Source organism: Pseudophryne corroboree, chromosome 5 (genome assembly GCF_028390025.1).
Source record: "Pseudophryne corroboree isolate aPseCor3 chromosome 5, aPseCor3.hap2, whole genome shotgun sequence".
Lineage (NCBI taxonomy): Eukaryota > Metazoa > Chordata > Amphibia > Anura > Myobatrachidae > Pseudophryne > Pseudophryne corroboree.
In genome coordinates, this window is record NC_086448.1 from 759,931,314 (window position 1) to 759,944,510 (window position 13,197).

A 13,197-nucleotide genomic window follows, 5' to 3' on the forward strand; every position below is an offset into this window, starting at 1 on the left:
CGCCTAGAAAAGTGCTTCATATAAATGCGTCCATAATAAATGCGTCCATTTAAAAAGTGGAAATTAGTTCCATGAATAGCACAGGATGAAACCGGATCTCTGCCATCTTACAGCTGGTGCAAACTTCCTGTATTTGGGTGGCGTGAATATCACTACGTGCCCTTCTTCAAAGCAAGAAATGCCTCTAATAAACATGGTCCCTGCTCCATCCCGCCTTGCTTTTGCACCACGTCACAGAGCTAGGCCAACAGGTGCACAGACTCAGTTGTTTGGTGATCAGCTAATGCTGTGATCTTGTCCTCTTCTTAAACTCTCAACCAATGCTCTAAAAGGAGAATCTAGAATCCCTAGTGCCAACAGAGATACACAATGTCAGGATTTCGCTCCACAGCATAACCATTCTGCGTGTACATTGACGGTTGACTGGAATCAGATTAAGAAAAAATAAACCTCATCTATTCTTTACTTCAAATAGCATTTATAGGTCTCCTAAATAATTCATTTGTTTATCCCATTAAAGTTAATGGTGGGGATCAATTGGATGAAGTTAATGCCAGGCAATTAAATTCTAGCATTGCATGAATGAACGAGATAACCACACTACAAAGCAATTTACAATTCATCCCACTTTGGCCCCTAATATGGGAAGTATTTTTTCTCTATTTATACTGTCTTGAATGCATTTCCAACACTAACATAGAGGTTTGAAGATATTGCTCTGCCCCAAGCTCCATGGGAATTATTTGACAGGTCTGAAGAACTAGGTTTCCATGCAGTTCTTCTGTCTATATAACAGTTTGACACATGTTATACAACTAAACAGTGGTGCCTTTAGGAGGGGTTTACTGTTGACCAAAACCTCACCTTGGAGGCTGAAAATGATTGTAATTTTGTTTTAAAATAAAAAATAAATGTCAGCTTCTGTCAAACGATTGGTGTACTTTTATTTATTTTTGTTAACTTATTACATTTTACTAATTTTAAACAAAGTAAAGGGGATACAGAAAATAAAACAAGAGGGAGGAGGAGAAAAATCAACTAATAGTAATAGAACACTGTAAATATGATCCAGGGGAGTCTTCAGAGAGGAGGAGGAACGTGTGCAGTCTCCTTCTGGGCCCCCTTCTCCCTAGCAGGCAGCGCTCTTAACTCTGGGCACTACTGTCACTAGGGGACCCTAGCGCTGTCCCAGAGTCTAGACCACATGCTCTGGTCTCTGGGAAAATGAAGCGGCGCCCATTTTCCCAGTGATTTTCCTGCTGCGCATCACGAAACACCAGATAAATGAGTGCCGCACCATTTTCCCAGTGATTTCTGCAACGCTGCTGCTGCGACGCTGGACTCTGGAGGGTATGTATTGAAAAAATGGGTACAGGGCTTGCAGTGTGCCCCCCCCCCTCCCCCCCCGGGGACCACAGGGGTCCATGTGCACTGTACACACTGCACTCATTATAAATACACTAGTGGTCCAAATGCATAGTAGTTGTAATCATGTGTTTGTTGCTTGTTATAGAGAACTTAAATATTTGTAAAGAAAAATCAAATTGTCCTATAAATCTTAGCTTGCAGAAATGTTGGATTATTTGCAAAAAAAGCTCAAGCACAATTTAATATCCCTATATTGACATTCAGGAGATTTGATAGGGGCATACGTCATATGTTTTGGGTTCAGACAAGGGTCCATCTCACTGACAAAGAGAATATTCTCCATGTGGAGTTCATAAGAATCCCAAATACTGAAGAACATCATGCAATCCAGCCTTCTCGGCACGTAACATCTCGTTCCTGAGATTTACCACTTACTTGGGAATGTCTCCGTAGTTTAAAAGGTTGAAGAGTCTCTTGGTAAAACAAGTGATGATAGGACTGTAGATCAAACCAAAAGTAGACACTATTCTCCCACAGCTGAAATAAAACAGCAATTTCCCAGTGAGAACGCAAGGCATGACAATAACACAAAAGATATACAGCAATCTGGCCTGTCACATGGTCTAGCACCTATGGCAATGAGTAAGTCACAATTAAATATTTTAGTTTTTTGTTGCTTTTTTCACCAAGCTATAAATGCACCTCTACTGCCTACATACAATGGAGCTAGCAATACAGTGAACTAAATCCATATTAAGACAGTATATCAATATATTAGGAGCCAGGGACATCTCTGAGGCACGAAATGTTGCCAATTTAAAATAAAATAGTAATTTATTGGGTTAACCCAGAATACGGCTGCCTCCGCTGACATCCTGTACACATGCCAGTTACATGTTAAGACAAATTACGTGGGAAAGTAAACCAGCTAGATACAACGTTTTGGCCTCAAAATGTTTCCTCCCTAACAGGTCAATGTCGAAATTCAAAACCTAATTACTGTTATCAGACCCTTTCGGCTAAAGGCAGATTATACAGGTTTCCAAGGCACTCTGCAGTTAGTATAACAAATACATGCAAACTTTCACAAATCTATGGGGGGAATTCAAGTGTTTTGTGTGATGGCGCCCAACGGAGCAATTTAAGTGTTGCTCCATTCGGGCGCGCACAGCTGTCAGCGCTGACATTAATGTTATGTTGTTCCGTCATTTTGACGGGCTGGTAACTAGTTTTCAACATATGTCTGTAACTGTTATAGATCATGCTTGTGAGGGACTTCCTTATATAAAAATGGTTAAAATGGTATAGAGATTGCTATCTCGCTCTAGAACAGGGGTATTCAACATGACAGCCTTTCACTATCTGGCTGCAGGTTGGGAGACAAGTAGAGAATGCTGCACTCTGATTGGTAGACAGCTCCAGCCATCAACCAATCAATCAGCATGCTGACAGACATTTACTGTCTGGATGCAGGCAGAGAATGCTGAACTCTGATTGGTAGATAGCTCCAGCCATCAACCAATCAATCAGCATGCTGACAGACATTTACTGCAGCCTCACCACTCTGATTGGGTGTAATCCACAATCGGCGCTGCCAGTCAGCATTATCTACCTGCCTCCCAAGAAGCTCCAGAGACACCAGCTTTGGGGGCAAATAATCCCCCGGCTCAGCCAGCCCCCCGCTCAAAGGCCCCTAGAATCGTGGGTCAATGGACAGCTGCACAGTGTGCCTATACGTTACGATGGCCCTGTTCTTTGGTGAGAGGCTTCCAAGCAGAACTGCTGAAGAGTGATGCCATCTGGAGCGATCCTTACATATGGACCTGCGAGGGGCTATGGCTCCATCCTATACCTCTGGTGGCTGATGAGCAGCTGGATACAGGGAGCTTCTGAATTTAACTGTCATGATCAAGTCGTGAGGACTCAGCCCCGCCCACAGCGCAGTTTTAAACAGTGACGCTTCATTACCTTAAAGTGGCTGCTAAAATATTTCTGCGCACCGCTGAATTTAGGTAACTACACCGGCCATGGGAACTGTCGCTTTAACAGAGACTATCTTGAAATTGCCTGTACTGTATTTATTGAAAATGATGAATATCCAGTAATCTATTAAGGACTTTGCATTGAGGATCTGTACAATGTCACATCTTACCTACATTTGTAAACAATTCTGTGTACAGTATCTGTATTATAAAACACTGTTATTACTGATTTCTTCATTAAGCTAAACAACATAAATGTAAAATAAAGACATTTATGAGGCGATAAGATGGGGAACACACAGGAGCACTTTTTGTGACAAGCGGCTATGAAACAACCTGCAGATGGTCACATCTACCAGCCATTGACTTGTTGGACCTCGCACAGTACAAATACACAATGTTAAGGATGAGAAGTAAGAACACGGATCATTTATGTGATTGAGTCGTTTAGTCCACAACGTGCAAGCCGAATTCCCTCATTATTTATATGATGTACCGCACTCTTGGGCCCATATCTGAGAACTGTCTCTGTAGAAAAGAACACAGTCTTCTGAGTGAAAATACTGATCCATGGAACAACCGGCTCTATTTATTTTCTAACGTCTGTAATTACAAAATATGTAAACTGGACTCTTCTCCAACATACCTTGTTCCCGGACTGCTCACAGAACGTGGCAAAGAAATAGCCGGCCCGGCAGTCCAGATGCAGGGCTTGCAGCATTTCCTCCATCTTGGAGCTCCACAGGACGCAGCTGCTGGTTTCTGCCCTCTAGGGGGAACAGACAGCAGATTTACAGGCGTCATTGCTTTGACATGAGAGAAGATAAAAGAAACTGCAGCAACAAGAGATTGGTTTCTGTTGAACCAACATTTATTTATTCCATTACAAGGGTTGTAGCTTCTTACATCTGCATGTAGATACAACATATAGAGCCAGATCATCCATTGGCAGCCTAGGCTACTGTCGGTATAAGATCAAGATCCCCAAACCCGTCAGAACACAGATGCCGGAATCCTGACCATGTCCGCATCCCAAAACCGGAATACTAAGGGGGGAGGATTAAGATTAGGCTGTGAAAGGAAGGGGGGGGGGCTTTGGGGGGGTTAGGTTTAGGCACTTTAGGATGAGGTTAGGGTTAGGCTGTTTATAAGAAAGTACCACAGCCTAACCCTAACCTCACATGTCGACCTACTGCATGTCGACCTTCAGTGATCGACCTAATGACTGTCGACCTAAGTTGAGTCGATCCAACGACCCGTACCCAGCCAAATGGTGGATTGGATCGGTAGAATGGGGAATTGCGGCAGATTTATGGTCCTTGCATTACAACATTTGGACAATATACTGTCATCTCTTAGATGTCACAGACACAGAGGGGAATGTAATAGATTGTGAGAACCAGTAAGTGCAGGACTTCATCCAAGTTCTCAGGTATTTTTAAAATGGCAATTAGTTACACAGAAAAACAAACCATGTTGGGACTGTTTGCACTTAAATGATATGCATATACGCAGATCCTGTTGATATGGTTATCTTAGAATGAGTTATCACAGAGGTTCTCAAACGCGGTCCTCAAGTCACCCCAACGGTCCAGGTTTTAAGTATATCCATGGCTTAGCTCAGAAGCTTAAATCAAATTGACTGAGGTACTAATTAAGTCACCTGTGGTCAAGCATGAATATACTTAAAACCTGGACTGTTGGGGTGCCTTGAGGATCGCGTTTGAGAACCTCTGAGTTATCATATAACCCATCACTCCGTTTTCTTGGCTGTTCCAGTGATATAACTCTCCATTATATATTCCACATTCTGTTATGTGAGTGTCCACAGAAAATCTTTTATCAAACATTTCCAACGGAGACCTTTGATCATATTGAGTTCTGCTCGAGCACAAAAGGATATAAACAGTCCCAGCCTATAAAATGACACCGCAGCTGCTGACCTGATTCCTCCCCTGCTAACGATGCTTATTTTCTAGAGGGTGTACCCTAACTTTCAACAAAGTGAGGTCATTCAACAGATATTAACAGTATCACTGAACCTGCAAACAATCTTAACCTCCCTGACGTACATGTTCATTTCAAAACATTTCTAATGTAAATTGTGTTTTTTGGCTTTTTTTTTTCATGGAGGACCCAAAACCCAGTTTAAGGAATTGATGAAATCAGATTATACTGGGGGATTAATTATTTTTACTGGCAAAAAATTTATTTGCAGTTCATTCAAGTAATCCTATGAGGTCACGAGCCTGACACTGCTGTTTGTATTGAAATGAGTTGTCAGGGGGACAGGGCTATGGCACGAGACCAGAATAGCAGCGTACGCTACTAAGCTATGGAATTACACCAAGGATCAGTGAGCGACTATTTGACCTGGGCTGGAACCATCACCCTCTCAAAGTTTGCACAATCTCAATAAGATGGTCATCACTTCCCTGGATCCACATAATCCATCTTTAAGCAGTCAGGATTTATAGCGAGAGCTTTAAGCCTCAAACCATTTACACACAATCCCTTTACGTTTACTAATTAGTAGTGGAACTATAGTCTCATAACACAGGAATGCTCAATCAATACCAGCAGGTATTTAATATTCACAATTTGTCATAGATCACACTTTTACATCGTAAGGGAGGCGGTTAGCTTTTGTATAGAATGTTTTATTTCCACCCTAGTTTAAGGCTTTAAATGTCATAAATGACCTTGTGTCAGCCCCTGGAGTAAACTCTACAGAGCAAAGCATTTATTCTTGGAAAAGCAAAAAATAAAATCCTTGATGTTCTGATGCTGTTTTGGGCAGACACCCAACTGATGTTAAGTCATCTCACAGTGTGGTAGTAAACAATCCATGTCTTCTCAATACGCCATAAAGGGTAAACACTGTGCTATCTTAATGTATTGCTATGCTTGGATTATAACGTGTTGGTGCATTGAATTTCAAATGACTAGAACTTTATAATACCCCTTTCAAACTGCACAAATAACGCAGTATCGACTCGGTATATTGCTGGGTCGCTGTGCGGTGTAAAAGGGTCCGTCCCGAATTCCCAGGTCGCCTGACCCAGTAATTCAACCCGGGAATAAAGAAGGGTTATTCCCAAGCTATTACCAGGTCAGGTGCCGTGTGATTGGGTTTCCAGTGTCGATGAGAGATGGTACCCGTTCACAGCATAGGGAGAGGCGGAGCAGAGATGATCTCATCTCTTAGCGCCACCTCCGCCACCGATGACTCTGCGATTCCTGCCCTCAATGGCAACCCGATCCAGCAATATGCTCAGTCGGGAAGCCAGTTCTCGGGGTCCAATGCCAGGTCGCACCTGGGAAGGACCCATTTCCAATTCCCAGGTGCGACCGGCATTAGTGATCTGAAAGCGATATAAGCGGGTTAAAAAACATGGGTTTTCCTGTTTCAAATGAATAATACCTATATACAAGTAGTATGATAAGAAGATTTATGGTAGACTTATCATGGTTAAATCTCTTTCTGCGAGGTACACTGGATTCCACAGGGAATACATTGGGGTGTAGAGTTGGATCTTGATCCAGAGCACCAACAGGCTAAAGCTTTGACTGTTCCCAGGATGCATTGCACTGCCTCCTCTATAACCCCGCCTTCGTTAACTAGTCCAATGCAGTAGCAGGTAAAAGAGACAGTAGATGTTAGTCATATAGAACCACATTCTCATGACAGGAGAAGGGACTAGCGGCTAATGCCATACAAACCCAAAGAAGCTAATTGCGTCAGAGTGGGCGCATTGTGGAATCCAGTGTATCTCCTTTTCTGCAGTGGGGTACACTGGGATTCCACAGGGAATACATCAGGGATGTCCTAAAGCAGTTCCTCATGGGAGGGGATGCACAGTAGCGGGCACAAGAACCCAGCATCCAAAGGAAGCATCCCGGGAGGCGGAAGTATCAAAGGCATAGAACCTGATGAACGTGTTCATTGAGGACCACGTATCCGCCTTGCACAATTGTTCAGCGGATGTGCCTCGGCGGGCCGCCCAAGAAGGTCCAACAGACCGAGTAGAATGGGCTTTAATAACAGCAGGAGCTGGAAGACCAGCCTATGCATAGGCTTGTGCAATCACCATTCTAATCCATCTGGCCAAGGTTTGCTTATTTGCAGGCCAGCCACGTTTGTGAAAACCAAAAAGTACAAAAAGGGTACCAGACCTCCTGAGGGAGGCAGTCCTCTCTACGCAAATACGGAGAGCCCGTACCACATTCAAAGACCACTGTTTGGAGGACAAATCAGAAGAGGGTCCACAATCTCTTGGTTAAAATTAAAAGATTATACCACCTTAGGTAGATAACCAGGGCGAGTTCGAAGAACTGCCCTGTCACAGTGAAAAATCAGAAAGGGTGGACGACAGGACAAAGCGCCCAAGTCCGACACCCTCCTAGCAGAGGCAATAGCCAGTAAAAACACGACCTTAAGTGTAAGACATTTAAGATCCACAGACTCTAGAGGTTCAAATGAAGACTCTTGTAGGGCATTTAAGACAACAGACAGATCCCATGGAACCACAGGAGGGACATAGGGAGGCTGAATCCGTAAAACACCATGAGTGAAAGTATGAACATCAAGAATAGACGCAATTTCCTCTGAAACCACACCGACAAGGCAGATATATGAACCTTAAGGGACGCCAGACGAAGGCCTAAATCTAGGCCTTGTTGCAGAAAAGCCAACAGCATGGAAGTTCTAAATGAATAGGCATCATAATTCTTAGCAGCACACTATGTGAAGTAAGAGTTCCAGACCCTGTAATAAATCCGTGCAGAAGCCGGATTGCGGGCCTTCAACATAGTTTGAATAACTGCCTCAGAGAATCCCTTTGCCCTCAGGAGTGAAGCTTCAAGAGCCACACTGTCAAAGCCAGTCTGGCCAGGATCGGATAGACACAAGGGCCCTGAACGAGTTCTTGGCGTATAGGAAGCAGAAGAGGACACTCTATCGATAGACCCTGCAGGTCTGAGAACCAAAGCCATCTGGGCCAAGCTGGAGCAACTAGAAATAGCATTACTCTTTCTTGCTTGAACTTCCGTAGTACCCTGGGCAGGAGTGACACTGGAGGGAACACGTATGGCAGCCGAAAGTTCCATGGAATTGCCAGTGCGTCCACGAACGCTGCTTGAGGATCCCTTGTCCTTGATCCGAAGACCGTTATCTTGTGATTGTGTCGAGACGCCATCAGGTCTACATCTGGTAGGCTCCACTCTCCGGCGTGCATGTCCTGATGATTGAGGAAATCCGCTTCCCAGTTGAGGACTCCGGGAATGACCACTGCCGATATTGCTGGCAGATGGCGTTCCGCCCAATGTAGGATTTTTGATACTTCCAGCATTGACATGCAGCTTCAAGTGCCGCCTTGATGATCTATGTACGCCACCGTGGTGGCATTGTCAGATTGTACTTGAACGGGCCTGTTCTGTACTAGAGACAGGGCCAGTGTCAAAGCATTAAACACTGCCCGCAATTCCAGAATGTTTATCGGGAGGAGAAATTCCTCCCTGGTCCATCGACCCTGGAGAGAGTGTTGCTCCAACACCGCGCCCCAACCCCGCAGACTGGTATCCGTTGTCAGGAGGACCCAGTTGGAGATCCAGAAGGGACGGCCCCTGCTCAACTGTTGGTCCTGCAGCCACCAGCTCAGTGACAGACGAACCTCTGGAGTCAAGAAGATCATTTGAGACCTGATCCGATGAGGCAGGCCGTCCCACTTGGAAAGGATTAACCTCTGCAGAGGGCGGGAATGAAATTGAGCGTACTCTACCATGTCGAAAGCCGACACCTTGAGGCCTAGTACTTGCATCGCCGACTGTATCAACACTCTTGGGCAAGAGAGGAAATATCTGATCCTGTCCTTGAGTTTCAGGACTTTCTCTGTAGGCAAAAACAATCGTTGGCTGTGTGTGTCCAGCAGTGCCCCCAGGTGCACCATGCTCCGAGCAGGGACCAGCGAGGACTTTTTCCAGTTGATGAGCCACCTGTGGGCTTGTAGAAATTGGACCGTCAGTTCCAGATGACTGTGGACAACCTCTTGGGAGTTCGCCAGGATCAGCAAGTCGTCCAGATACGGCAGAATCCAGATTCCCTGACGGCGGAGAAGGGCCGTCATTACGGCCATGACCTTGGTGAATATCTGAGGGTCCGTGGTCAATCCAAAAGGCAAGGTCCGGAATTGATAATGTAGGTTGCCAATAGCAAACCGCAGAAACTGCTGATGTGACATGGCAATAGGTATGTGCAGGTAAGCATCCTGTATGTCCAGGGATACCATATACAGTAGTCTTTGGGTTCCATGGCCAGCACAATGGAGCGCAGAGTTTCCACATGGAATTTGGATACTCTCACAAATTTGTTCAATGATTTGAGGTTGAATATAGGCCATAAGGACCCATTTGGCTTTGGAACTAGAAACAGGGTCGAATAGTATCCCCTGCCTCTCTGAGACAGAGGTACCAGCACTACCACTCCTGTGTCCAGGAGGGATTGCACAACCAAGTGTAGAGCTTGCGCTTTTAATGGATCCGAAGGGATAACCATCGTGCAGAACTGGTGAGGGTAACATCTTTTGAAAGAGACTGCGTACCCGTGAGAGACAACTTCCTGCACACAGGCGTCTGAAGTGGTCGTTAACCAGGCCTGGGCGAACTGCAGAAGTCGGCCTCCCACCCTGGAATCCCCCAGGGGGAGGTCTCCCCTGTCATGCAGCAGGTTTGTCTTATTTGGAAGCAGGCTGACGGGCGGCCCAGGATTGTGTAGATTTGGGCTTAGTGGTTTTGGAAGCACGTGCCTGTCTCTGGGACGCCTGACCTTTAGCTTTTCTTGGAGGTCGAAAGGAATGAAAAGTGGTACTCTTATCCTTTGGAGCAGAAGGATTAGTACTTGGGAGAAACGCAGTCTTGGCAGTCGCTAAGTCAGTCACAATCTTGTTCAGATCCTCCCCAAATAGGATGTCTCCCTTAAAAGGGAGCACCTCCAAGGTCTTTTTGGAGTACAGGTCCACCTTCCAGGACCTCAACCACAGAATTTGGCGAGCCAGGACAGACGTAGTAGACGCCTTGGCCGCCATTACACCTGCATCAGAGGCTGCCTCCTGAATATAGTGGGAGGCTGTGGTAATATAAGACAGATATTGTCTGGCAGTGTCAGAAAAATCCTGATCATGCTTCGATTCCTTTCACAGCCCAGGAGGCTGCCATAGTGGGTCTATGTACAGCACCAGTAAGAGAGTAAATAGACTTCAGGCAACCCTCCACACGCTTATCCGTCGGTTCCTCCAGTGAGGTGACAGTGGTGATAGGCAGAGTAGATGACACCACAAGATGTGCGACATGAGAGTCCACCGGCGGTGGAGTTTCCCACTTACTCAACTCTGCAGGAATAGGATAACGAGCTAGCATCTTTTTAGACAGAGAAAACTTCTTTCCTGGAGACGACCAGGATTCCTGACGTATGTCATTTAAATGGTCAGAACGTGGTAAGGCTACTTTAGCAACCTTCTGACGTTTGAATTTATCAGGGTTCTTAGACGTAATAGTAGGCTCGATCTCATCATCTATTTGTAGAATCAGCTTAATAGCCTCCACTAAGTCAGGAACATCAACCTGGGTTGTAGATTCCTCATCAGAAGCAACTGTATCAGTGTCTGACGGATCAGTATATTCCCCATCCTCATCAGAATTATCCAAAATATTAGTGGATTGTGAGGAAGAAATGGCCCGCTTAGATGACCCCTTGGCCCCAGAGGGACGTGGGGTAGACTTGTGTCTAACCAAAGTTTGATTCAATTGTTGTAACTAGGTAGACAGAGTGTCCGCCCAGGGCGGATAAACTACAGGGACAATATGTGGCTGTAATGGCACAGGAGATCCCACAGGGGGCGTAAAACGTGTTACAAGAGTATTCAGCATACTTGAGAACGCTGCCCAAGGTAGGTCCTGATTGGCCAAAGGTGCTGCGGGTTGACTGGGAGGTGCATGGTACCCAGCACCTGAACCAGCAGCTAACACACACCCTCAGGTAAATCCTTGGTGCCAGCACTGCAGGATGCAGAAGCGTCCGCGGATTTCCCGCCCTGTGTGGCAGACATTATAGGGAATGAAGCCCTAGAGCGGACAGTACAATATAGCCAGACAAACACAATACCTGCAAATAACCCCCTGTGATATGTGACAGTAAATAGAGGACACAAACAGAGGATTTAAGCGGTATGAGGTGACTGAAATACACTGTTAAAAATACCAAATCGTAGATTCTGTGTAGCACTATATATATATATATATATATATATATATATATATATATACATATATATGTATATATACACATACAGTGGGAAAAAAAGTATTTGGATAGCCACCAATTGTGCAAGTTGACCCACTTAAAAAGATGAGAAAGGTCTGTCATTTCCATCATATGTACACTTCAACTGTGAGAGACAGAATCTGGAAAAAAAAACAGGAAATCACATTGTATGATTTTTAAACAAATTACTTGTATATTCTTGTGGAAAATAAATATTTGGACATCTGCCAAGCAGCAAGGTTTCTGGCTCTCACAGACCTGTTACTTTTTCTTTAAGAAGCTCTTCTATCCTCCACTCGTTACCTGTATTAATGGCACCTGTTTGAACTGGTTATCTGTATAAAAGACACCTGTCCACACCCTCAAACAGTCAGACTGCTACCTCTCCACCATGGCCAAGACCAGAGAGCTGTCCAAGGACACCTGGGACAAAATTGTAGAGATGCACAAGGCTGGGATGAGCTACTCGACAATAGGCAAGCAGCTTGGTGAGAAGAGATCAACTGTTGGCGCAATTATTAAAAAATAGAAGAAATGTAAGATCACTAACAATCTCCCTCGACCTGGGGCTCCATGCAAAATCTCACCTCATGGAGCATCAATGATCTGTAGAACGGTGAGGAATCAGCCCAGAGCCTACACGGGGGGACCTGGTCATTGACCTCAAGAGAGCTGGGACCACAGTCACAAAGGTTACCATTAGTAACACACTGCATCGTCATGGATTGAAATCCTGCAGCGCCCGAAAGGTCCCCCTGCTTAAGCCATCAAATGTCCAGGCCCGTCTAAAGTTTGCCAGTGACCATCTGGATGATCCAGAGGAGGATTGGGAGAATGTAATGTGGTCAGATGAGAGCAAAATCAAACTTTTTGGTATAAACTCCACTCGTCGTATTTGGAGGGAGAAGAATGATGAATGGCATCCCAAGAACACCATACCCACTGTGAAGCATGGGGGTGGAAACATCATGCTTTGGGGCTGCTTTTCTGCAAAGGGGATAGGACGACTGATCAATATTAAGGAGAGGATGAATGGGGCCATGTATCGTGAGATTTTGGGCAAAAACCTCCTTCCCTCAGTAAGAGCATTGAAGATGGAACGTGGCTGGGTCTTCCAGCATGACAATGACCCCAAACACACCGCCTGGGCAACTAAGGAGTGGCTCCGTAAGAAGCATTTCAAGGTCCTGGAGTGGCTTAGCCAGTCTCCAGACCTCAACCCAACAGAAAATCTGTGGAGGGAGTTGAAAGTCCGTGTTGCCCGGCGACAGCCCCAAAACATGACAGATCTAGAAAAGATCTGCATGAAAGAGTGGGCCAAAATACCTGCTACAGTGTGTGCAAACCTGGTCAAGAACTACAGGAATTGTTTGACGTCTGTAATTGGCAACCGAGGTTATATTACAAAGTATTGAGTTAAACTTTTTGATTGTCCAAATATTCATTTTCCGCAAGCATATACAAATAAATTGTTTAAAAATCATACAATGTGATTTGTTAGTTTTTTTTTCCAGATTCTGTCTCTCACAG

General features: G+C 45.0%; 1 protein-coding gene across 3 annotated transcripts in view; it reads right to left on the minus strand.

Annotated features, from left to right (window-relative positions):
• Positions 1-13,197, minus strand: part of RGS22 (regulator of G protein signaling 22) — a 273,655-nt gene that overhangs the window by 153,657 nt on the left and 106,801 nt on the right. For all 3 annotated transcript variants that reach the window (XM_063924195.1, XM_063924194.1, XM_063924193.1), the window contains exons 13-14: positions 3,997-4,119; positions 1,804-1,905 (exon numbers count right to left, since the gene is read on the minus strand). In XM_063924195.1, coding sequence (XP_063780265.1) covers positions 1,804-1,905; positions 3,997-4,119 — 225 coding nt within the window. The remainder of the gene's footprint in view (positions 1-1,803; positions 1,906-3,996; positions 4,120-13,197) is intronic.